The 23,656-nt window shown below is 36.8% G+C and overlaps 3 protein-coding genes across 4 annotated transcripts; all 3 read left to right on the forward strand.

Annotated features, from left to right (window-relative positions):
- The first annotated feature begins 5,659 nt into the window (after nt 1–5,659).
- On the forward strand, nt 5,660–7,670 carry ABA2 (NAD(P)-binding Rossmann-fold superfamily protein). The gene is made up of 2 exons (XM_086653496.1): nt 5,660–5,937; nt 6,628–7,670. Exons 1-2 carry the CDS (start codon nt 5,885–5,887, stop codon nt 7,418–7,420), a joined length of 846 nt encoding a protein of 281 aa, XP_086509622.1. The 5' UTR covers nt 5,660–5,884; the 3' UTR covers nt 7,421–7,670.
- Nucleotides 7,671–8,743: 1,073 nt separating this feature from the next.
- On the forward strand, nt 8,744–18,041 carry HY2 (phytochromobilin:ferredoxin oxidoreductase, chloroplast / phytochromobilin synthase (HY2)). Of its 2 annotated transcripts, none has more exons than XM_086653498.1 (8): nt 8,744–8,923; nt 10,849–10,968; nt 11,485–11,579; nt 16,615–16,708; nt 16,782–16,913; nt 17,117–17,221; nt 17,523–17,573; nt 17,659–18,041. In XM_086653498.1, exons 1-8 carry the CDS (start codon nt 8,822–8,824, stop codon nt 17,836–17,838), a joined length of 879 nt encoding a protein of 292 aa, XP_086509624.1. In that variant the 5' UTR covers nt 8,744–8,821; the 3' UTR covers nt 17,839–18,041. The 2 variants fall into 2 exon arrangements, with proteins under 2 accessions (XP_086509624.1, XP_086509625.1); XM_086653499.1 differs by having other exon boundaries at nt 16,651–16,708.
- Nucleotides 18,042–18,203: 162 nt separating this feature from the next.
- On the forward strand, nt 18,204–20,847 carry LOC147566922 (uncharacterized). Its single transcript, XM_086653497.1, has one exon. It carries the CDS (start codon nt 18,680–18,682, stop codon nt 20,711–20,713), a length of 2,034 nt encoding a protein of 677 aa, XP_086509623.1. The 5' UTR covers nt 18,204–18,679; the 3' UTR covers nt 20,714–20,847.
- The last annotated feature ends 2,809 nt before the right edge of the window (nt 20,848–23,656 follow it).

Genomic DNA, 23,656 nt, shown 5'->3' on the forward strand with positions numbered 1-23,656 from the left:
TAGCTAAAGTCTGACTCAATTTCTTTAGAAGAAATTTGGGCTTTTTCCACAAGCAATCAAGAGAACAAAGTGTTTGTTGCTCATGATAGTATTCTCCTAATAATTGGCACACCTAGTAGTCTGGGAGAAAAGCACTAATTATTACAAGAATAAGTGGGAGAAAAGTACAAGTCGATTTAATTCGATCATAAGAAAAATCATAAAGAGTCATGAAGAACAATCATGAAAACTTGTACAAGACGATTAAATTCGACCAAGAGCAACAAACTGTGGCTCCTCGGAAAAGGAAAGGTTAAAGATATGATCTTGTAAACCCACCGCTCAAAAGCGAATGTCATTCGCAGGAGAACTCTCAAAGCGAGTGAAAGTGTCTCTAAAGGAATATCTCAAAGTAGTTGAGAAAATTCCAAATTGTTGTTCAAAAGCCCTAGAAAGGTCAAAATAAAATCTTAAAGACTCAGAAAATAAAGGTTATTTCTGAAGAGATAAAAGACCTGCGCAGAAACGAAAACTGACTCTAGATTTTGGCTAGAAGCCAAAATCATCGTGGAATCCATATCTCGTCAAGACATGAAGCTTGATAATTTAAGTCAACAGAAGACCTAAATTAGTTTTCCAAAATAGAAAACTGAGAAGGATGGAAACATTCATGTTTCCCGAAACTAGACAAGAAGAATAAGATTCTTCCAATCAAGTTATGTCCATAAGCATGCTTCAGAAATCTATTGACGGATTAAAAGCACGCAAGAGTTAGAATCTTCAAAAAGGCAATCAAAGAAGTTTGACTCCTGAGGAATGAAGAAAATCTTGAATCACGAGTTTCAAGAAGGTAAGTGGGAGAAACAAACCTTCCGGGTCCGTATGCTGAGTACATACAAAAGATTGAGTTCGACATAAGATGTTGTGTAACAGTGAACACACTGACTCAATAAAAGGACCACACACAAGGATGAAATGCCATTTTGGGCATCTGAAGATCTATAAGCATAGATCAAAAGGATGATAGGATTGGAGAGACTCAGTACGCTGAGATGCTTGAGATCCGAAACAGAAAATCTAAGACTCGGAAAGTCTAAAAGAATTTCGACCCAAAACTCATGACTAAGAGCGTTGCTAAATCGGAGTTTTAAAAGACACCGATATAGCAAACAAGCATGAGAGGGAGATTTATGTTCGAATACATAAAGTCAATCATATTGGATATGATTAGCATTTGAATATCCAAATTCGGATTTGAAAACCGAAACACTACATAGAAACATCCTAGAAGGCTAACGGATGAAGTAGTACAAAAGTTGAACATGTCATCGTAAGCAAACTTCCAGACATGGAAGGAAAGTAGGCTAAAAGTGTTTTAAGCCGGGAACTGTTGCAAATACTACATAAAGAATTAAAAGCCTTAACTCTAGTAAAAGTTACTAGAAATTATCAAGGTTGAAGTAAGCAATCTTCAAATTAATTGACAATTAGCAAAGTTAAAAAACGGACTACATACGTACTAAAACTAAACTGTCACCTAAGACATAGTATGAGACTCATACACAGTCTAAGGCATGAGGTAAATTTGGAATAAACCTCGACGAGTAAAACTGAGTGGGTAAAAAGAGTTTTACGGAAGAGGCTCAGATTTACAACTCTCGTTATCAGAAATAATAGAGTTATTTCACAAGTCGTCTAAATTTGGTTTAGTGTTTAAACGACAGTCCATTGATGATAAAACATTCCGAATAGGTTTGTCAGATACGTGATCTGATGAATGAAACCCTATTAAGTGAACTTGGAATATTTATTATCAAAAACCCTGGTCTAGGTCATTGCATGGAAAACAATGACTCACGAATACTAGCACGGGAGTCGATGGGATAGCGCAGTTTCATGGGCTATAGGAATAGTATATTCTATTCGACTACGTGGGTGTGTAAAAGGTTTATACACTGGATAACCCTCAAATGAGAAGTACATCACTCGTGATGAACGTCAATACTTCTCATAAAGACAATTGGAGAGATTCCTCAAAACATGAGTGCTCCACTCATCTTATGAAAGGAATGTTCGACTTTGGTTCCGTCAAACGCCGCGCCGTAAAAGGAGGTTATAAAGACGGATACTGGGAAGGACAGGATAGACATGAAGTTAAGTGGGAGCGCAAGAATAGATTGTGTCACCCTAATCACATTAGGTACAAAGTGTCTCAAGGCCACTTGATGAGTAGCAACTGAAAATGCGTGGCCGCGCTCAAACGGATTAAAAGTTAATCGTTTGTCTTTTACAGTTGTACTCGGATATCAAGAAAGTCTGAATGACGTGACGTATCAGATGAGATACTAAATTGACACGGGAATCGAGGCATTGCACTTGTTCTAAGTCCAAGTGGGAGTCTGAAGGAGATGTCCTTCGACCAAGGTGACAATGCGAACAATTTGTCGGATAGGACAATTGATGTGGAAGATCATCAAGTCCGATTGATTTAGGGATCGTAGAGTTGTAGCTAGAGACCAACTACGATCGTCGAATTACGAAGTAATTCGCGGCTAACTTCGATCGGATCCTACAACGGGTTACACATAAGAGTGTCAAATTGATCTAGGATATGACTAGTGGGAGTGAGATATAATCATGGGAGTGTCCCATAAACATATCTCATAGGCCTAAAAAGGAATAAGGCAAAGATAGTACAAAAAGGCCAAAAATAGGGTTTTTGGGCCTTAGCCGATTCGGGCACTTCTAGGGCTCGGATTGGGCTGATTTTTGGAGGGACGTTTCCTTATGTTATGAACATTAAATATGCCAATTTTGGCTGGGTTTGGACGTCATCTCCTTAGGGAATTGAGAAAATACCAATAGTTGCTATTTTCGACTATTTCCCTAAATCTTATTCTAAAGGGTGTTTTAGGAAATCTAAAAGGAGGTGGATTGTTATTAGAGTTCTATATAAACACTCTTAGGGCAGAGAATAAGGTGTGGAATTTCTCTCTAAGCTTTCTTACTCTACCACATCAAATAGAGAGGACAAAGTGAGCTAATTCCCATTAACTATCTATTTAGTCAAAGAAGAAGGTGTTCTTCTTTCCAACCACCATTGGTGTACTAGCTATACAACAAGGTGGGAGATCAAGTTGATTACTCATGTCCCAAGTAGAGGAGCTACACTTGAAGCTCTTGGTCTTCTTTAATCAATTCAATTAGTTCGAGGGAAAAGCGATTAAGGTAATCTACTTTCTCCATTAGTTTAATTACTAGTTGTGCATGTGATCCTGGGAATACTAGTGTAGGCATTAGATGTCTTAGTTCCGCTATAAACACTAGTATAAGGGTGTAAAACCCTACAAATCTCTCTTGATGGATGCCCGAGCCTATAATGGCAAGTTTTGGCAGAAGCACTAACAGAGTATGCTTCTTCATCTTGGTCTTGGTGTACACTATGAGGACTGATGGTAAAGTCAATGCTGTAAAGGTTATTGATCATAGGTCCATCAGCTAGTATTTCCTTTGACCATAGGTCTCTAATCAGAAAACCCCATGGTAGGAATTCTACACTACAAAAGTTTTCTTTGGTAAACTTAGAAATAGACAAGAGATTCTTTTGAATAGATGGTACATGAAGTACCTTTTTCAGCTCAAAGTGAGATGTGCCAGCTATGGCAGTTGCTTTCCCTGTGCTATCAATGTTCATTGATTTTCCATTTCCAATGAGAACTCCATTTGTACCTTGATAAGGGGTACTGTCTCTTAAGTTCCCTTTTGAATGGGTCATATGACTTGTTGCTCCAGTGTCTGCAATCCACTTTTTATCTTTGGTGCAGGAAGATGAGATAGAGATGTGCTTCTTCTTCAACATTGAAATGTGCTTGTTCCTCTTCTTCTATGATCTGGTCTGCAAAATCACAGTCCTCATCTTCTTCTTCTTCTTCTTCAATTTCTTGCAAATGTAAGTTTGCAAAATTTCTCACAAGGGGTTTACTTGAGGAAGGTTCTGAAAAGTCCTTTAATCTTAGTCTGCATTGCCTTGCTGTATGTCCCCATTTGTAGCAAATACCACATGGGACAGTGGTGAAATCAAAGAAGTTATTTCTTGTTTGATTTGTGTTTGATCTGATAGCCTGTCTGTTAAAATTTCTTGTTTGATTTCCTTCTTAAGTCTGATTTTGACCTACCAATCTTTGATTTTGGAATGGTGATCTCATAACATTCTTGTTTTGGTATTTCTTTACAAAGAAAGCTTCATTGTCATCACTTGATTCCTGTTCCTTTAGCCATTGCTCATGATGGATCAACCTACTTCTTAGTTCAGTAAAGTTGAGAGCTCCATCTCTATTTTGGACAGCTATAACAAATTGAGAGAATTCTCTTCCTAATCCTTGAAGAGCAATTCTTGACAATTCCAAATCATTGACTCTATCATTTACTGCTACTAGAGAGTCAGCAATGTTCTTGATCTTACTTAGATACTCAAAAATTGATAATGACCCTTTCTTAATATTTTGAAGTTTGTTTCTTAGGGTCGATTTCTTTGCTTCAAAATCTTGAAGATAGATCATTTCTAGGTATTGCCATATTTCTCTAGCTGTTTTTAGCCCCAATACATCAGAAGCTATTGATTGATCAATGGTGGCTTTAATACAGGCCTTAACAAAACTATCATTCTTTCTCCATTGAAGATAGTTTGGATTGACTACATCTCTACCTTCAATTACAGTAATTTGTGGTGGTTCTTGATAAGTACCATCAATATAACAGACTAGGTCATTTCCTATTAGGGCATTCTCAATTTGATCTTTCCATATTAGAAAATTTGATCCATCTAACCTACTGAAAATTAGACAAGTAATATTTGCATTGTGAGTAATTTGATTTGGATTAGTATTCATACCTTGATGTGGATGAATTTCCATTGATGATTTATCTCGTCTCTGGTTCTTTCACACAGAAGATTGAGAAGGAAGATGATTTGCGTCTCTGGTTCTTGCACACAGAAGATCGAGGATAGTTATGATTTCGTCTCTGGTTCTTTCACACAGAAGATCGAATTCTTGCTATCGAAAAGAGGAGAAGATTAAAATTCTGATTCGTTGATTTGCAGAAGATTTTAACTTCTTTCACTATTTGTATTTCGTCCCAATTAGGTTTTCAAACTTCTTGATTTTGGAGTTGAAGATCACTATTAGGGCTCTGATACCATGTAAATGGAAGTTAATCAATTTGATAACTTTCTTAGTCATATTACAATCCAATCTTCTACTTATAGATTTACAATGATATTCTAGAGAGAGAAAAGATGAGTAAGTTAGCTACAGATTAACTAACTAAACCACAATTAGTTTAGTGACTAACTGACTGTAACTAACACTTAAACATACACGTGAGTTTCACACGCAGGAGGTGAGTGCCCATAGAATCTGGTAATTCAGTTTAGTCAGCTATCTTCTTACTTTGCTTCTTCTCTTGATTAAGTTCTTCTATCTCACATTGGAACTTGACATGAGTGTGAGTATCTCAATTGGAACTTGACCCATGTGACCAAATTTTTAAGTGAGTTTTGCATTGGAGATGCTCCAATTAGAGTTGCCACAAAAAGGGGAAGGAATCTCGTATGATATGTGACTTCCCACATGGTTGTCCCACAAGAGACTATAAAACGACAAGTCCACTAAAGAAGGATATATTTCCAACTCTTACCACTTTCCCATCTCATTGTCTTTCTACATTCATAACCTTGAGTTTGTTTCAGGGTACCTTCTGTTCTTCAATTCATTTTTACTCTAAAGGATATATATATATATAGAGAGAGAGAGAGAGAGAGAGAGAGAGAGAGTGAGAGAGAGAGAGAGAGAGAGAGAGTCATATATATTTATATATAGAAGACCCTGAAAGAAAATTTTCAGAAATGTCATCTAGCACTTCAAGTACCAGTTCTTCTTCACCTCTTCCCCACCAAAGGTAATTAACACAAAACTCTCTCTCTGTTCTTTATCAGTATCTATTAATTCTTGTGTTTAATTGTTAATCCTTTTATCTGTTCATTAAACTGTTTATGTTCTTGTACAATTTGGGATCTAGAACCATGAATTTAAAGGTGTAGTAGATTCATGTCATCCAAATCTAAATCCATCTTTATACTAATCCTAGTCTTATATGTCGCCTTATTGTTCATATAGTTTATGCAATATCTTAAATTACCACAACAAATCTTATTTCTAATAAATAATGAATTCAATGTTTATGTGTATGGTTCAGGATATTAGGCAATTGTTTATTTATTGTGAGCCACTGTTTGTTTTACAAAAATGAGAGTTGAATCTCATTATAGCTAATATTATTAGATCTTAACATGATAGTGATAGATCCAGGAATACTGAACCTAAATCCACCGTCTCTTTAAAAATTTGCGGGGTATTAGATAGAGCTCAAACTATAGGTGTGAGCTCGATTTCATTAAATCGTAGCTACTTGTTTTGAATAAACGATCCAATGGTTAGATACTCTTTAGGATGTTCTCCTATCTTACGTGTGATGTCTAACTCATCTGAATGATAGTCTCGAATCTTTGGTGTATTTGAGTCGGACATAAAATTTGTTCGCATTAGAGTAATACCTTATTATAGTAATATATGTGTTTGCAATTTTCAGATTACATGGAAAAGTTGCATTAGTAACAGGTGGATCCACTGGCATAGGTGAGAGTATTGTCCGACATTTTCACCATAACGGTGCAAAAGTTTGCATACTCGACATTCAAGAGGAACTTGGTTTAAAAGTCTGCAACTCCCTCGGGGAAAACGTATGTTTCTTCCACGGTGATGTCACAATTGAAGACCAAATCTCAAATGCAGTTGACTTCACCATAAGCAAATACGGGTCCCTTGATATAATGGTCAACAATGCAGGTCTGTCAGGTAGTCCACAAAAAGATATTCGACAAGTAGACATATCAGAGTTTGAAAAAATATTCGATGTGAATGTTAAAGGTGTATTCATAGGAATGAAGCACGCCGCACGTGTGATGATACCGAATAAGAAAGGTTCAATAGTTTCTATCTCTAGCGTTGCCAGTAATATCGCAGGAGCTGGCCCACACGCTTATACTGGGTCCAAACATGCAGTTGTAGGACTAACAAAGAATGTAGCAGCAGAGCTTGGTGCACATGGAATAAGAGTAAACTGTGTTTCTCCTTATGGTGTAGCTACAAACTTGGCACTGGCTCATTTGCCACCAGAAGAAAGAACAGAGGATGCCTGGCAAGGATTTCGTGATTTCTTGGGTAGAAATGGAAACTTGCAGGGGGTGGAATTAACGGTCGATGATGTAGCTGATGCTGTACTTTACTTGGCTAGTGATGAAGCTAGGTATATTAGTGGGGTAAACTTAGCGGTGGATGGTGGGTTTTCATCTTCGAATCACTCGCTTCGTGTTTTCAGATGATCTGTGGTTTGATTTATATTCAGAATGTGTGTAGTATTGGTTGCTCATTAGCTTGTTGTTTGTTAATGTTGATGTGTGAGTTCAGAGTCCTGTCTGTGGGGGTGTAAATATTATGTTTGGAGTAAGAGTTAATTAGTTATTTCAGTAGATGTTACTGCTTCTTCTTGATTCTTGAGATGGAATCATTGGATCCTAACTAGGTTTTAATTTGATCTCCCAATGCATTAAAAGATTGAGCTATCTATTTTAACCTAATGGTAGAAATCGATTGACTTCATTTTCGTAGATTTATACAAGGACCATGTTAGGTTGTTGAAGGCATCATCACCTAGACGCTAAAAGCGATAGGTCCTTAAGGGTGTCACCTGCTTCGAAGGCGAGTTCACCTTGTTTCCATGATTGGCTGGGAGGGCTTAGGCGAGTTCCCCTTGTTTCCATGATTGACTGGGAGGGCTTAGGCGAGCGCCTTTTCTCACCCAGGGAAAGCACAAGGCAATAAGAAACTGATGAGGGGTGCCTATATGAACAGTTAGAGTCCAACTATCTAAACCCAATGGAACAAACCCATTGAAATGATGAAATCAATTTCTGTCTTCTTACCTCAGCCCTAATCGAATAAAACAGTAGAAAGAGAGGCATTTGCTCCCTTAATAAACAGAAGGTCGGTGTTTTGGGGAAACAAGACTAGTTTCCAGAGGAAAAGGTAAAAACCAAAAAAACATAAATCAAACACACCCTTAGCATCGCCGGCCGGAGGTGTCCGACGCCGGCCGAATTCTCCCTCTCTTTCTCCTGTCCCTCTCTTCAGTCTCTCTCCCTTCACTCTCTCTCCTCACTCTCTCTCTCTCTCTCTCTCTCCCTCTCTCTTTCTTTTAGTTCTCTTCTCACCCTCTCTAACTCCGGCGAAGGGGGGAAAATCCCTTCGTCGGATTTCTGATTTCTAGACGAAGCCAATCTGATTGCGTCTGAAAACCAGACCAGATCTCTAACTCATCTGGTCTTGTTTCTAGACACAACCAGATCGGTTTTGTCTGGAAACTAGGGTTACGACGAAGGGGTTCCTCCCCTTCGCCGGAGATATAGAGAGAGGAGAGATGACTGATAAGAGAGACAGAGAGAAATGAGAGAGAGAGAAGAAGAAGTGTTGCCTGAAACAATAAGTGTTTGGAAGAAACAAAAAAAATTTATATCCCAGAAAGTTTCTTTATTTCCCCAAATCACCCAACTTCGAAGTATGGGCAGGTATGGGGTCTGGCCCATTTACCCAAATGGAAGGTAGAGGCCGACAAAGCCCCACCCCACCGAATAAAACTCAAAGAAGATATTTTCGTGTTCAACACCAAAACTAGAAGTACCAGAAACGAAGTACTAGTGGAGAAGGAAAGTAGGAGTTGGAAATTGATGGAGAGGATATCTTCATCATCTTTCTCTTACCAGAAATTCATCAACTTTGCTGTTCAAGAAACTCAATGCCGTACTCAATTGCTTTCTTCTCCCTTACAGGTAATAATACACTATTCCTCTTCTTCTCTCAATTTTTTTTAATCCTTTCTTTTTGTTGTATGAAATTTAATCTCTTAACTTCAAATTACTTAAATGTTCAGTTAATAAATGGAAGTCCTCCAACATTGTTATAATTTGACAAATTGTCTGACTTTATCCATAGTGTTCAAGCTTGAGGAGATAGCATTTCCCCTAGTAATGCTGTTCCTGATGCACTTCTGTGCACCAAACACCATTATGGAATGCGATTCTTTGTACCCGTTCCATTTCCGAGCTGCGTATCAAACGGGCCTTATAGTTTTGGTGCTTAAATCATCCTTAAGCATCCAAGAAAGTTCAATAATCTCTCTCAAATACAAGGTAGAAGAATCAATAATGTTCTAAAAACCAGTAACATACCCAGATAAGAGAGAGAAAAAGATAAGAGCCATGGATTGGCAACTGCTGAAATTATAGAACATTTAGAATTGGAGACATACAACTAAACTAGTTAATATCTAACCTTTGGAACCCAACTAGAAAAAGACATGTGATGTTATTTACGGGATACCCAGTTTCACATTGTGAAGACTTCCCATCAGGTTTATCGAACATGCTCATATGAATTTATGTGCCTTTTGAAATTGTTACATACTGATATACTTTGGTATCTATATTGTAAGATTACATTGTGAGAATATATCATTATTCACACCAGTATCTAGTCCAGTCATAACATGAGTACTTTTAAAGGCTCGCTTTTCACACCACAAGCTGTAGTAATTGCCCGTATCCAGTCCAGTTATACCATTTTTGCATATCGTATCTTATTTTGGGGTAATTTCCTTGAACCTGTGAGATGTTTCCAGTTAACTAGCTTGCTTTTTCTTAGGAAAGCTTCCATTTTATTGCATTCCAGCTTTGTTGGAATCTCAGTAGTTGGGGGTGGGGATCATCTATATCGCCTATCAACTAGTACCCCAAGCCGAGCCAATTTACTGTGCTGGGTTCTCCCATGTCTTCTCTATAGTATATAAAGCTGCCAGCAAGAGCTTCTTTTGCCTTTCTTTATTAGACAAGAGATAGAGAGTAAAAGAAGACAGAAGCTAGAAGAAAAGGAAAACGGACTTGGGGGGGGGGGGGGTTCAGCTAGGGATGAGGCTACCCATGAGCCGTATCCCACCTCCAATTACTCTGTCAAATGTCAAGTTAGTGTTGTCGCACCTTAAACCTGTTATTCTAATAAACCTAGTCAAGGCTTCCCTAGTAACTCAGTAATGTTAATCAGTCGACTATGCTGATCCCAACTGTGTATATTAGAAGGAGGGTTACTTGTGAAGACTGAAGAAGGGTAGGAACCTCTATTACGAAAGCTGGAACTTGTTACCTGTATGCCTAGTTAGAGTTGGCAATGTGATGAAGATAATCATCTGTAGGAACAAATGATTGATGGTAGTTTACATCATAGTGGAGTTCCGAATTATGTAATGATAGATGAAAGTTTAACACTCCTATGTACGTTTTCTTATTAGATGCTCGCGTGTATGGTGTTCTATGGATTATGAAATATATAAAGCCAAGAGTTCCAAAGCAAACACTGAAATACCATAGTTGACCACCTCATAATAAATCTTGGGTAGTTATTGAACATCTGTATTTGATGAAAGTTGGCTTTCCTAATTCATCTTGTTATATGCAATTGTCTTAATCTGTCTGGTAATTTTTATGTACTTCATGTGTTCACCCACAAAATAAGTACTAGTAGTAGTATAGCATCATTTTATTATTTTGATGATAATATATTTCTTTCCATCTATTTGTAGTGAACTATATATAATTTTAATTAATGACGATTTTGTACCGTTTCTTTTGTCATTTATGTTATAATTTTCTTTTCAATGATATTATTGATGATAACCTTACTTTCGAATTTTGATTTTTTATAGGAGAAATATAATTGCTTGAAGTCAGTGGATGGAAAAGCAGAGCTTCGAATGCAGTCATTTCAATCTTCTAAGATTAGACTCCTCCGTAGTTTGAGTATCAAACAGAATGAGGCAATGAAGGTAATACTTTCAAACATATTCAATTTGGACTTGTTTGTAGTTGTAGTCGTATGTTATATTTGAAGTAACGACTTGACAACATCTTACGTCTCTTTTCCTAATAAATGACAAGCCAAGTGTTTATAATCAGATGTGGATATTGTCTTGATTATTACACTTTCGTCATGTAGCAGAATATAATCTTTTTGATGGACACCCCTTTTTGAAATTACTCTGATTTTGAGTAATGCTATTGATACAACAAATTTACAACAATTGTAGAACAATTTTTGTTTACGTGGTCAATGTTATGTTCAACAAGCTGTGAAACTGCGAAACCAAAAATTAAAAAAGGTGGAAGCACTGTCTGTAGGAATAGAATCTTGGTATAAATTTGTTGTAATGATGTTGTACCAATAGTCCTTTTGTTTTTCGCGGATGGAGAAGTATCTGAAGTCTGTCTTGTACTTCTTAATACGGAGGATGTTAACAATTAAAATATAGCTTACATGTTCCTTATAAGACTATTTCCCACAGGTCTTGGATTTTGCTGTTTTCCCTAAGCCGGAAGTTGACGTGCCTATTTTTTGCGCCAATTTTGTCACTCTAGCACGCATGAACATAATTGTCTTGTGAGTATTTATTTACTTTTTTATCCATTCCTTTTTCAAAACATTTTGTCGACCAATCATTTTTCTTTTATTCCTCATCTTTTATAGATTATACCTTTGTCTGGGATAGCAAATCATAAATATTTTTTTCGTAACAAAGATTAAGATAATAAAACTGTATATCTTTCCGTGGAAGTAAGACTTGTCACGAATATGAACTCGAAAGGTAAGAGAGCTTCTGTAAGACATGTTTTTATCATTCTTTTATGTCTATTTCAAATTTTGATTTTCTTATAAAGTTTTTATTTTTCCGTATAGGTCTATTCCAGAGTTTGATTAATTATCGATTTTTTTTTCTTGTGAATTTCGAGTAGAAATTAAATACTCTAAAAGGATAGTATTTTCTTTAAATTTTGGTCGAAACTTATTTTACTGTTATTTTGTTTATGTCATTTCGGTGGAAATATCAAAGTCTCACTTCTTGTTGGATGATGTGAAATGAAAATATTCGACTATTTCATTGGAAATACGGGAACATCTTGTAGATTAATGCGTTTCGTCCACTATAATATTCTTTTGAAAGAAACCCGTATAACAACACTAGGCATCCAAAGTAAGGGCCACAATATTGTGATTTTGATAGAGTACGATGAATAGACACATCTATCATACGATAGATATGTCTGTTATATTGGGTAAAACTAGACCGTTTGATCAAGTTCATAATACCAAGGATTTCAGATAACTTGTAGCACTCAGGAGGATCAAAAATATATATTAGTATCTTATAGAGATATTATCTAATTTATAGAATACTCATATATGAAAGATTATAATATTTTAGGCCGCGACTTTGGGGAATAAAAAAATTCTCTGGAGAAAAAAGATTTAATCAATAAATATTGATTCATGGGCATATTTATTCTGTAGTCCAGAAATATGCCCCTGAGAATGTACGAAAAAACATGGATTCCTTAGAGAATTTATTCCCCGGAGATTATTCTTTATCCCCCAAAGCCGCGACCATATTTTAGTAGTTAATATTTGCCTTCTAAAATAGTCGGTAATATGTTAGTAGTTATTTTATTTAACAGTTATGGTAATGTAACAGTATTAGTATTTTAGTAGTCCTAACTTCTAAGTTGATTAGTTATATAAGTCTATAAAAGACTCAAGAATCTTCAGTTTTAAAGTGAAAATAATTGATAATATTTTTTATTCATCATTGTTTTAGTGATTTTATGTTAAAGGAAGTAGTTGATGATAAGTCATCTGTCAATTGACAACTAAAGCTAGGTTGTCAAAAGTCGCTTTCAACATTGTTGTACGCGTCAACCAACTATAGTCGTGTTTTTCGAAGCAACCTTTGTTGGTTACTATCAATTGCTTCCTCAAGCCCAATGAAGAATGGTTACTCTGTCAAGTGATCTTCAAGCTCTCACCCTCATTTGGTTTTTAAGACCATGGTAGCTTCTTTGTGCGCCTCCAACTCAAATCCTTGTCATCAAGCTCTCGATCAAGAGTGGAAGAGGCTTTGAGATCACTGTTGTCATCTCAAATCCTTGTGTCAGAAGGTTATTGATAGAGATGATGAGTCCAAAGTACTTGACCAGGACCTTGATGAGAAATTTTATGCATTTAACTCGTCGGGGTCGAGTTTTCTCAAGCCCGGGAGAATTGATAGAGATGAATGGCAGCAACTGTTTAAGGCATATGAGAGACGTCAAAAGAAGGATTGCCAGACCCAAATTCTGATTTGGCGTGTCTTGCATGAATGGCCCACTTAGAACCTTGAATAATGCGGGCCTGATCCACATGTCTTTGTGGAGATTCTACTAGTTTCTAAGTATTAGGATGGTTAAGTGTCTTTAATGTCATTTAGTGTCTCTTTAATGTCTTTAATGTCTTATAGTGTCTCTTTAATGTCTTAAATGTCCTTTATAATGTTTTTTAGTGCTATAGGAGTTTAGAAGTTCAATAGTCTACAAGTAAAGATAGCAAAGGTGGGTTTTAGGCCTATATAAGGCATGTAATTCTGCTGTTTGGTGGACAGAGAGAGTATTCCAGCAGCTAGTTAAGCTTTATGTGTTTGTGTGATGCAAATACCCCAAAGGTGTGATGCCTAAGGGCTCTAGGAGTGATTCCTAGTTTGTACTGGTGTGATACTAGTGCGTTATTTCTTATATCTATAATATAATCAAGCTATTTTCTTCCTTATTTCCAACTTCCCATTTCTGTCCTACATCATTTTGGTATCAGAGCGAGGTTACATGATGGCAACTAGATCCGGACTTTGGAGAAGATTAACTAAGAATGAACGAGACGATATCATTTTTGAAATTACAGAACGACTCAAAGACGTGCAAACCAGACTAGCTAAGATGGAAACTCGAACACACCATCTTGCTAAACATCCTGAAACTGCAAAAGGAGATGAGCAAGCCGGAAATAATGAAGAGAAAGCTCTAGAAAATGAAACTTTATTTGATTATGGAATCTATGAGTATAATGACCTAGAGGAGGAAGAAAATAGTTCCCATGTATCTGTTGTTGGACTCGTTACCACATCTCTAACAGCGGAAAACGAAGAAACTAAAGACATTGTTGATCATCAAAGTGTTTCTATCGAGGTGGATTCCCATCAAGGATATTGGATTAATTGGAAGGGGCACCCACTTACTGACTATACAAGGATTAGATATGATGAGTTCAAAGTACTTGACGAAGACCTTCATGCATTTAACTCGCCAGAGTCGAGCTTTCTCAAACCCGGGAGAATTGATAGAGATGATGAGTCCAAAGTACTTGACCAGGACCTTGATGAGAAATTTTATGCATTTAACTCGTCGGGGTCGAGTTTTCTCAAGCCCGGGAGAATTGATAGAGATGAATGGCAGCAACTGTTTAAGGCATATGAGAGACGTCAAAAGAAGGATTGCCAGACCCAAATTCTGATTTGGCGTGTCTTGCATGAATGGCCCACTTAGAACCTTGAATAATGCGGGCCTGATCCACATGTCTTTGTGGAGATTCTACTAGTTTCTAAGTATTAGGATGGTTAAGTGTCTTTAATGTCATTTAGTGTCTCTTTAATGTCTTTAATGTCTTATAGTGTCTCTTTAATGTCTTAAATGTCCTTTATAATGTTTTTTAGTGCTATAGGAGTTTAGAAGTTCAATAGTCTACAAGTAAAGATAGCAAAGGTGGGTTTTAGGCCTATATAAGGCATGTAATTCTGCTGTTTGGTGGACAGAGAGAGTATTCCAGCAGCTAGTTAAGCTTTATGTGTTTGTGTGATGCAAATACCCCAAAGGTGTGATGCCTAAGGGCTCTAGGAGTGATTCCTAGTTTGTACTGGTGTGATACTAGTGCGTTATTTCTTATATCTATAATATAATCAAGCTATTTTCTTCCTTATTTCCAACTTCCCATTTCTGTCCTACATCAGTTATCCAACTCATCTTAAGAAAAATCAAGCTGCGAACGTAGAGAATAGGGAAAGACAAAGGCAAATTTCTAAAAATGACCTTGAAAGCTAGGTCCGTTTCAAGGGTACTGGAATGATAAAGTACGATAAATGGGACTATAATAATACGGTGCATATCGTCTATTACATTTGGATAAACTACGCCTTTTGATCGAGTTCATAATATCAAAGATTTTAGACCCGATGGGACCCTGGAGGAATGAAATATATATTAGTATCTTATGGATAGATGAAATATCTCATATATCTTTTTTATTTTTCTTTTTGGAAAGTGACTACGAATTCATACAATGGCATTGATACATCAATGAGATGTGATAAGCACGATAATCGCCAAATTTAAACTCTTACGGAAACGAGCCTAAAGCTCAACTAAACAACGGCCTAAAACCAACTGAAACTACGGTCCTATAGTCCAACTAAATTACTTTATTTATACCTTTAATAACCTATACACTTTACACAAATTGTGTAGAAATAGAAAAGTCTGAAGTTGAAAGAAGAAAACTTCTAATCTGATTTTTATTCATGTCCTAGACACACATATATATTATATATATACATAAAAAGACAGTCACTAAACTCCTAATAGATAAAGATGAATAACTACTAGGTAACCACTAATAGATAATAAGTAAAAAATAACTATGTAACCAACTGCTTTTCCACATAACCCAGGTTCAATAAACCATGGATTCCACCTCCTATGGGAATCAAACCTGGGACCTTCAGGGTTTCGGAGTTTATGTCAACACTATCGACCACTTGGGCAACCTAGTGTTGACAAATATCTCATATTATCAAAGATTCTGATATTTTAGTAATTAATATTTTGCTTCTAAGATAGTAGTCAATATGTTAATAGTTATTCTGTTTAGCAGTTATGGTAATAGCATCTCCAATAGGACACTCAAACTCTAAAACTTAGAGTACCACATTGGATTCTTAGATGTTTTGTTGGAAAACCATTTCCAATAAGACACTCTAAATTTAGAGTCTCCAGTGTCTCTGAGTGCCTACTCATCTAACTTTAAAATTTAAACCAATAAGAAAACGTTTTATAACTACGTTTTCCTATTAAACTAAGGATTGACATGTGTATCAAATGAAGTTATTTTAGAGATCTCAATTGGACGCACAAAAGTTTAGAGGCTCTCTGTTTTGCCACTTAGGATAGAGAACCTTAATTGACACTTTACGCTCAGGATAGTTAGAGTTTTTGTGTAGTGTCCCATTAGAGATTCTCTTAGTATTTTAGCAATTTTAAGTTGATTAGTTATGTAAGTCTATAAAAGACTTAAGGACCTTCAGTTTTTGTACGAATAGTATTTAATATTTTCTTGCGTTCATCATCGTCGTAGTAATTTTTCATTGAAGGAGGGTGGTTAACGATCATCCGTCAGATTTTTATATGAAATTTAATGATCGCTTATGCTACATATATTATTTAATACAAACAAGGTTTAGAAGCTGACTTTCACTTTCTTTTCCTTGGATTGTTGCAACTTTGAATTGAAAATTGATGATCATTTTGAAATCCTTCCAAAAATTAGATTTTGTCATTTCTAGGGATCTTAATCCTTTGCAAGACGTCATCATTCACAGAGACTATAGGGAGAAATACTACAAGAACTTAATGCCTCTGGGTGCCAAATATGCCGAGGTAGATCATCAATACTTATGTTACCTTTTCTCGTAAATCATCTTTGACTACCCTAATGTCGAAGTTTATGCAGCTGTTACCTTGGGGAGGCAAGATAACAAGCGAGTCTCTGAAATTTTTTTCACCAATTGTCATCTGGACTAAGTTTACCTCAAACCAACATAATCATGACATTTTACTCTCTGCGTTCATGGATTATTACAAGGTACATATAATTCTCGAGCAATACCACATGCTTTAGATCAAATGATTATTTGAACGCCATAAACTTGGCCTTGTTGGCTTTTATATAAATTTTTTGATGAGAAATCTTTCTATGAGTTTGTTCGGGTATAGATTTTACAGTAGTGTATAATTTTTGTTTAGACAAAAATAAATCTTGCTATTATTGTTAATTGCTCATGACAGGCATGGCTTGAGCTAATTGATCAATCAGTGGAGGAGAGAGATATTTCTGAAATTACTCGTAACCGTGTGGCACAGCACAAATATCTCACATGGAGAGCAGAAAAGGTAAACTTGTTTCTAGTTTCTTCTGCCGTCTTTCAGTTCCTTTGTTGCTGAAACATCACTAACCTAAGTAGACAGTGAAAATATATGCAATAATAAAAGAATTGTCTTTAGGTTCTAATTCGAAGTTCTTTCAATATATGATCTTTGACCATTTATAGTTACCTCAGATAATGAACATTGAATTGTTTCTGAGAAGGAAGCGTTAGCTTTGCGATCTTAGAGATGGCTGAATAAACGTAAACTAAAACTTTGCATTTTCCACGTTCCAAGTTTTGCTACTGATTTAATAACCAAAAACCAGGATCCGGGTCATCGCTTGCTGAAAAAGTTGATAGGCGAGACTGCCGCAAAGGTATGCCCAGAGTTTCCCACGCTTTTAAAAGTTTGTCATCAATTCGTTCCCTACTTCAAATGTTGTTCTTCTTGTGTATATTCAGGATCTGGTAAGGAATTTTCTCTTCAATGGGTTGACTACTCTAGGAACGAAAACGTTTGTGGATTACTTTCCGGAGTACCTATTAGAGAACGGAACTACAAGTGATAAACGGAGCATGGCAGGGAAATCTTTTGAAACCCGACCATGGGATACAGGAGGTGAATTCATCGGCAAAACTTAGATAAGCAGTGTTGTTGTAAAATCACAGGAGGCGAATTCATCGGCAAAACTTAGATAGGCAAAACTCTAGGAACGAAACTTATTTTGTGGATTTATTTAGTGTTTTATGTTCTCCAATATAATGTATCAGATAAGCAATAGGTCAGTGTTGTTGTAAAATCACAGGAGCTAACTTATACAAGATAGTTCGGTTGGACTTGAAAATGATACACTTCACTTTTTCTTGAGGGGAAAAAAAGCAAGGCCAACTTAGAGGAGCGTCTTAGTGGGATGGGTCCTAGGTCCCATGGGTGTTTTGGGGTCCACCTCCATTTTCTTGGCGCCTCTGTCATATTTGAATTCTTCATCATAAGGAGATATGCTTTTTCTGTCACAGCGGATTGCTATGATTTTGACTAAACTTTCTTGATCAAATAAATTTATCAAATGTTTTTTTTTTTTTTTTTAAATCTCAATGATCTAAACTCGGTGCAGATTGTGTCATTAATGCATCGACTTTGAGTAAGTATCTGAATCGAACTCTCAGTCATTATACATATTGTTCCAAAATTAAGAAACAACAAAGTAAAACAAAATACACAAGCTACTGTTTTTTTTAATGAAGGGAAGTTAGAATCCCCCTCTCTTTCTCCCCCTCTCTCTATATTCCTCATTAGTCAAAGAAAGTTATATAGCCATATAGGCTACTTTTATTCTCTAGTTTGAAATTCCATTTCTGTTTTCCCACCAAATAGACTCTTTTTTTTTTTGTTGAAGGACCAAATAGACTCCTTTAGTTTAAATTCTCATATCTTCTCTTCTTCAATCTCAAGTATTCTTTTTCTCTACTCATTTCTTCAAACATGGTTCAAAGAAACTCCTCTGACAAATTTGGTATCCAGGTTGATTCCCAAAACAACTACTACCATCTTGTATCAGAGAAGAAAACTTGTAATATAATAAAAACCTCTTCTTCAAGTGGAGGACCTGATTTGAAGAAGAAAATGAAGAAATCAAGAGCAATAAAGGTCTTTGATTCAAGTAAGTTCACATCTAATTGTGTTAACAGAGGAAGTACACGATTAAATGATTCAAATATCGACATAGCCACTGCTCATTTTGCCACACCGAAGAAAACAAGCTCGACCGAGATAAGGGACATATCACCTAATTACATGAAGTCTACTAGGAGTTCTAATGGCAAGAAGGAGCATTTTCAGGTAAGTCCATATATTAGTTCAAATTCACCAAAAGTTTGCTCGGAATTCATTGGAAAACAAGTGAAAAGTCGTATTGACGAATCTAGTTTGAAACCAGTTAAGACTTTAACAAAAACATCTAGTATGAAAGTAATGAGATATCCACAGAAAAGCTATAGGTTTTCTCTAAATCAGAAGCAAAATGCAGAAAGAGCTACCTGTTCGTCTACACTTAAGAATTCCAAATTTCCTGATTTTGTGATGCTTAATCCACATGGAACTGAATTTAGAAAAACTTCAGTCTGTCGATACGCTTATTGCTCTCTTCATGGCCATCATCATCATAAAAATAACTACTCATTGCCTCCATTAAACCAATTCTTGAAAGCGAAGAGGCGTTCGCTGAAGACCCAAAAGCGTACGAGACTTCCAGGTATGGTCCCTGTTAATACAATAAAACCCGACAGCCTGAATGACGATATCGAACATGGGGAGGAAGAATTTTTGGCAGATATCGAGAATTTAGAAACAGATGAGGATTTCTTTGTGGAAATCTACGATAAACCAAGGGACGATTCAAGCAAAGGAGATGGTAATCATGAAGAAAAAACAGGAGTAAAATGTCATGGTGCGAATATTTTTTATGAGCTGCCTAATGAATCACAAGAGTTCGAGTTTAAAGACCATCAAGGCAAGAGAAGTGGTCGTTTCGTGGCAGAAACAGATATTTCGATTACGGTGGCTGAAATGAATAAGACTTGTGGACTAGACCTGAATGAATCAAGCGCTAAGGCAACAACTAACATGGATATCAAAGAGATGACATTTGGTTCAGAATTGTGCCAAAATCTCATCTTCAAGCTAGATGAATATGCCTATGAAATGACTAAAAACGAAACGAATCGAGATGCTGAACCAGATGAGTTCTTTGACACTGGGTTCTCGTCATCTTCTGAAAACCTCGTAAAAGAACCGAAACCATCCGTTCGAGAGATACATGAATTTTCGGAGAGAAAAAGTGTATTTCTTGAAATTCAAGGTCTGGATTCTTGCTTCATTCTTCCTACAGTCAAACAAGACTCGGAAAAAAAAGCTCATGAAGCAATTCCCAAAGCTCATATAGAAGTCCAAGTAGGCCATTTCGATGCAAAAATAGCAATTGAAACATATACTGAAGTGTTCGAAAACGTCCTAAAGCACGAAGAAACAGAAAAATCAACTTCCGTAGTTGCAGAAAGTAACAGACTGAAATCTGCAGATGAAATGGATAGAAGTGTCGAAACAATGCAAGTTGAAGATAGCTCAACAACAAACCCAATTGACACATATGGCAGAGAAACCAATCTTGCAGAAACATATAAGAAAGGATATAGTATTCTGAAGAAACCAACAACAACTAAAAGATACATTGAGGATAAGGAAGAATTAAGGACCTTTAACCCGAGCGAGCCCGTCTATCTGCGAGCAAAGGCCGAACATGAACAAGAGAAGGTCGATCTTCGTCATCAGATGATGGATGAAAGAAAAAATGCAGAGGAATGGATGCTTGATTATGCACTTCAACGAGCCGTAAATAAATTCGGTAATGGTCAAAAGAAGAAGGTGGGAGTTCTGGTTAAAGCTTTTGAAACTATAAAGCCTTTACCCAACTATGAGATGTTTATGCAGCAGTCAAGACCTGTTGAAGCTTCTATGTGATGGTGGGTGGGGCATTAACAAGGTAAAAGTGTTGGTCTATTGAATATTGTACAAGTCTTTGCTATTAGTTTGATATGTGTAAGTTTTAATACTAGTAAAAGCATTAAATAAACTGGTCTGATCCTTGTTTCAAAGACATTATTATGTTCTAAGTAGCACGGTATTGTCGTTTCGTTGGTCTGAAACTGCGGTTAACCAATTTCGCTAATAACAGTTATAGTTTCAATATGGTTTTGATGTGTGGAAATAAGAACAGGGCGGTTCTAAAGGCACCGGGCCAAACAGCTGTTAGCAGGCGGCCATTTTGTTGACTCAGGTCAATGGCCATTGACCTGAGTTCTAGATAAACCGGTTTTTAATGTGGGTGACGTTCACCTTCGTTTGCTTCTTCCATCTTCTTCTTCCAAAACACGAGGAATCCCAATTCATTTTTTTCCAAAACAAAACCCTAGAAAAGAGTGCAACATTCTCCGGCGACGGCAACGACATCGACACCTACCGACGACCATTCTTTTATTCGAAACCATCAATCTGAGTGATATGTTCATCATTCAACTGTGTTACATCTCTTTTGTAGCTTCTTTATATCATCTTTTCAATAGAAATTAGGAAGTTAACCATGGAAGAAGAAGGGGGTTCTAAAAATTTGGTTTCTACATCGATTCCAACTCTTTCACCTATTTCTGGGCAAGGAGAAGTTTCTTATGAGGTATGCAACCATTCCCCGACCTTTTTTTTTTATGTTCCAATACGTATTGTGTGATTTTTTGAAAAAAAAAGTGAAACTTCGGTTACGTAAACGGACTGAACCAGTCAGAGGGGTTTCAACACAAAACATACTGAACCAGTCCGTCCCGGTCTGTTACGTCATAGACTGGGCAGTCCGGAACCTCTCTCATAGCAGAACGGATTACCTGATCCATTTGGTTCTGAAATAGGCCCCAGTCTGGGCAGTCCTTTCCATCCAGAAATTTTTTTCTTTAGTAGATTTTTATGTTCTTTTTTCACCTTTTGACAAATTCTAGACCTTAATATTGCTCCTTCTGAAGATGAGTACCATGTCGAAGAAGAAAAAGTTTTTGGTTCAGATGATGGGTGTCAGTCTAGTATCGATGTTGGTGAGTATTTTTTGACTGCAGATATTTTTCAAACTAGAGAGGAGTTAATCGCTTGGGCTAAAGAAATTGGGAGAAAGCATAAATTTGTAATATTGATCGGAAAATCAGGTAATAAGAGAGGTGGAGAGAAACCCCGGTTTGAATTATGTTGCGAAAGAAGTGGGGAATTCCGTTCATATGAGAAGAAGGATTTGGTTCCAAAATCCCATGAACCACCCATAAAGAAAAGAAAATCGAGCACAAAAAAATGTCAATGTCCGTTCAAGCTCAAAGAATTACCTTGGGATAATGACACGTGGAAAGTGACAGTTGTGTCTGGAATCCATAACCATGAGTTAGCTGAAAGTCTTCTAGGTAATGTATATGCGAATAGGTTGAAACCCGATGAAAAAACTGTTGTGAACGTCTATCAGATATTGGTTCGAAACCATGTCAAATTCTTTCTCAAATTCGTGAACAATTTAAGGATAACACATCAACGTTGAAAACCATTTACAATGCACGGGCGAACATACGTAAGGAAAACCAAGAAGGAAGGAGTCGGATGCAACAACTGATTAAGTTATTGGTGGAACACAATTACGTCTATCATTTCTTAAAGAACGAAGACACTGATGAGGTAACAAATCTATTTTGGGCACATCCTGATTCTATTATATTATTAAAGTTCTTCCATACCGTGTTAATGCTCGATTGTACGTATAAAACCAATCGATTTAAAAAACCATTGTTTGAGATTGTTGGGGTAACTTCTACGTTGAAAACATTCACCGCGGCGTTTATTTTTATGGATGGAGAGGCAACAAACCAGTACACATGGGCCCTTAATCATCTGAGGACGTTGTTCCCTCCCAACTCAATGCCAAGTGTGTTTGTTACTGATCGTGAACTTGCACTAATTAACGCCATTGGTGAAGTCTTTCCACAAGCTCAAAGGTTACTATGTACTTTCCATATCGACAAGTGTGTGGTAGCACATTCAAAGGCCAATTCAAACAAGAACAGTTCAAAGTTTTTATGTCAATGTTCGAGCTATCATGTATGCTGAGACGGAAGGTGGTTATAATGAGGCGGTGGAAACTTTTGTGAAGTTTTGGTCAAACACACATCTTAGAGATGTTAGTTATGTACAGAAATACCTGGTTGGGATTGAAAGAGCGATTTGTGTTTGCATGGACTAACGGGGTTATACACATGGGAAATACTACAACAAATCGTGTGGAAGGTGCTCATTCCAAATTGAAGAGGCATCTAGGTAACTCCGAAGGTAACTATATTACCTGTTGGGAATCTATTCATATCATGTTGGAAACCGATATAGGTGAAATTAAAGCATCTTTTGAGCGCTAGCCTCCCACGGAGCCAAAGATACCTCCTTCGGTCTATCATTGATGTTTAGTACGTGGTCTTCCCAACAGATCCAAAGATACCTCCCTCGGTCTATCATTGATGTTTAGTACGTGGTCCACCCAACGCCGCCAATAAAAACCCACCTTACCAAAGTTTATAGAATCTCCGTCCTTCTACACCTTCTTTGGTCGAATCGGTTCTTTAGGGATGACTTGAACCAACACAAACTGTCGTAACACCCTATCAAGGTGGTAAGGTCAGCAACATCGTTCACCGCGATGCATCCGGTGTAAAAAGAGTATTCCAGAAGTGGTAGTGCAACGTCAGACGATAAGGGACGATATGGGTCCCAAATGACCTACATGATACAGACGTTTAACGAGTGCTTCCTAGAACAAATGCCTTGTTGTCGGGTATTAGAGAATACACGAAAAATAAATAAATAAATAAAGTACTTACATCCCACTCGGTCAGA

Source organism: Eschscholzia californica, unplaced genomic scaffold (assembly GCF_041429995.1).
Source record: "Eschscholzia californica isolate CP2 unplaced genomic scaffold, dmEscCali1.0.p SCAF_1, whole genome shotgun sequence".
Taxonomy (NCBI): domain Eukaryota; kingdom Viridiplantae; phylum Streptophyta; class Magnoliopsida; order Ranunculales; family Papaveraceae; genus Eschscholzia; species Eschscholzia californica.

Bases quoted from the DNA above. Each gene is read 5' to 3' on its own strand.
- LOC147566922 (XM_086653497.1), top strand. From the start codon at position 18,680: ATGGTTCAAAGAAACTCCTCTGACAAATTTGGTATCCAGGTTGATTCC.
- ABA2 (XM_086653496.1), top strand. From the start codon at position 5,885: ATGTCATCTAGCACTTCAAGTACCAGTTCTTCTTCACCTCTTCCCCAC. The intron at 5,938-6,627 runs GTAATTAACACA...TGCAATTTTCAG, and splicing joins TCACCTCTTCCCCACCAAAG to ATTACATGGAAAAGTTGCAT.
- HY2 (XM_086653498.1), top strand. From the start codon at position 8,822: ATGGAGAGGATATCTTCATCATCTTTCTCTTACCAGAAATTCATCAAC. The intron at 10,969-11,484 runs GTAATACTTTCA...TATTTCCCACAG, and splicing joins AACAGAATGAGGCAATGAAG to GTCTTGGATTTTGCTGTTTT. The intron at 17,574-17,658 runs GTATGCCCAGAG...GTGTATATTCAG, and splicing joins TAGGCGAGACTGCCGCAAAG to GATCTGGTAAGGAATTTTCT.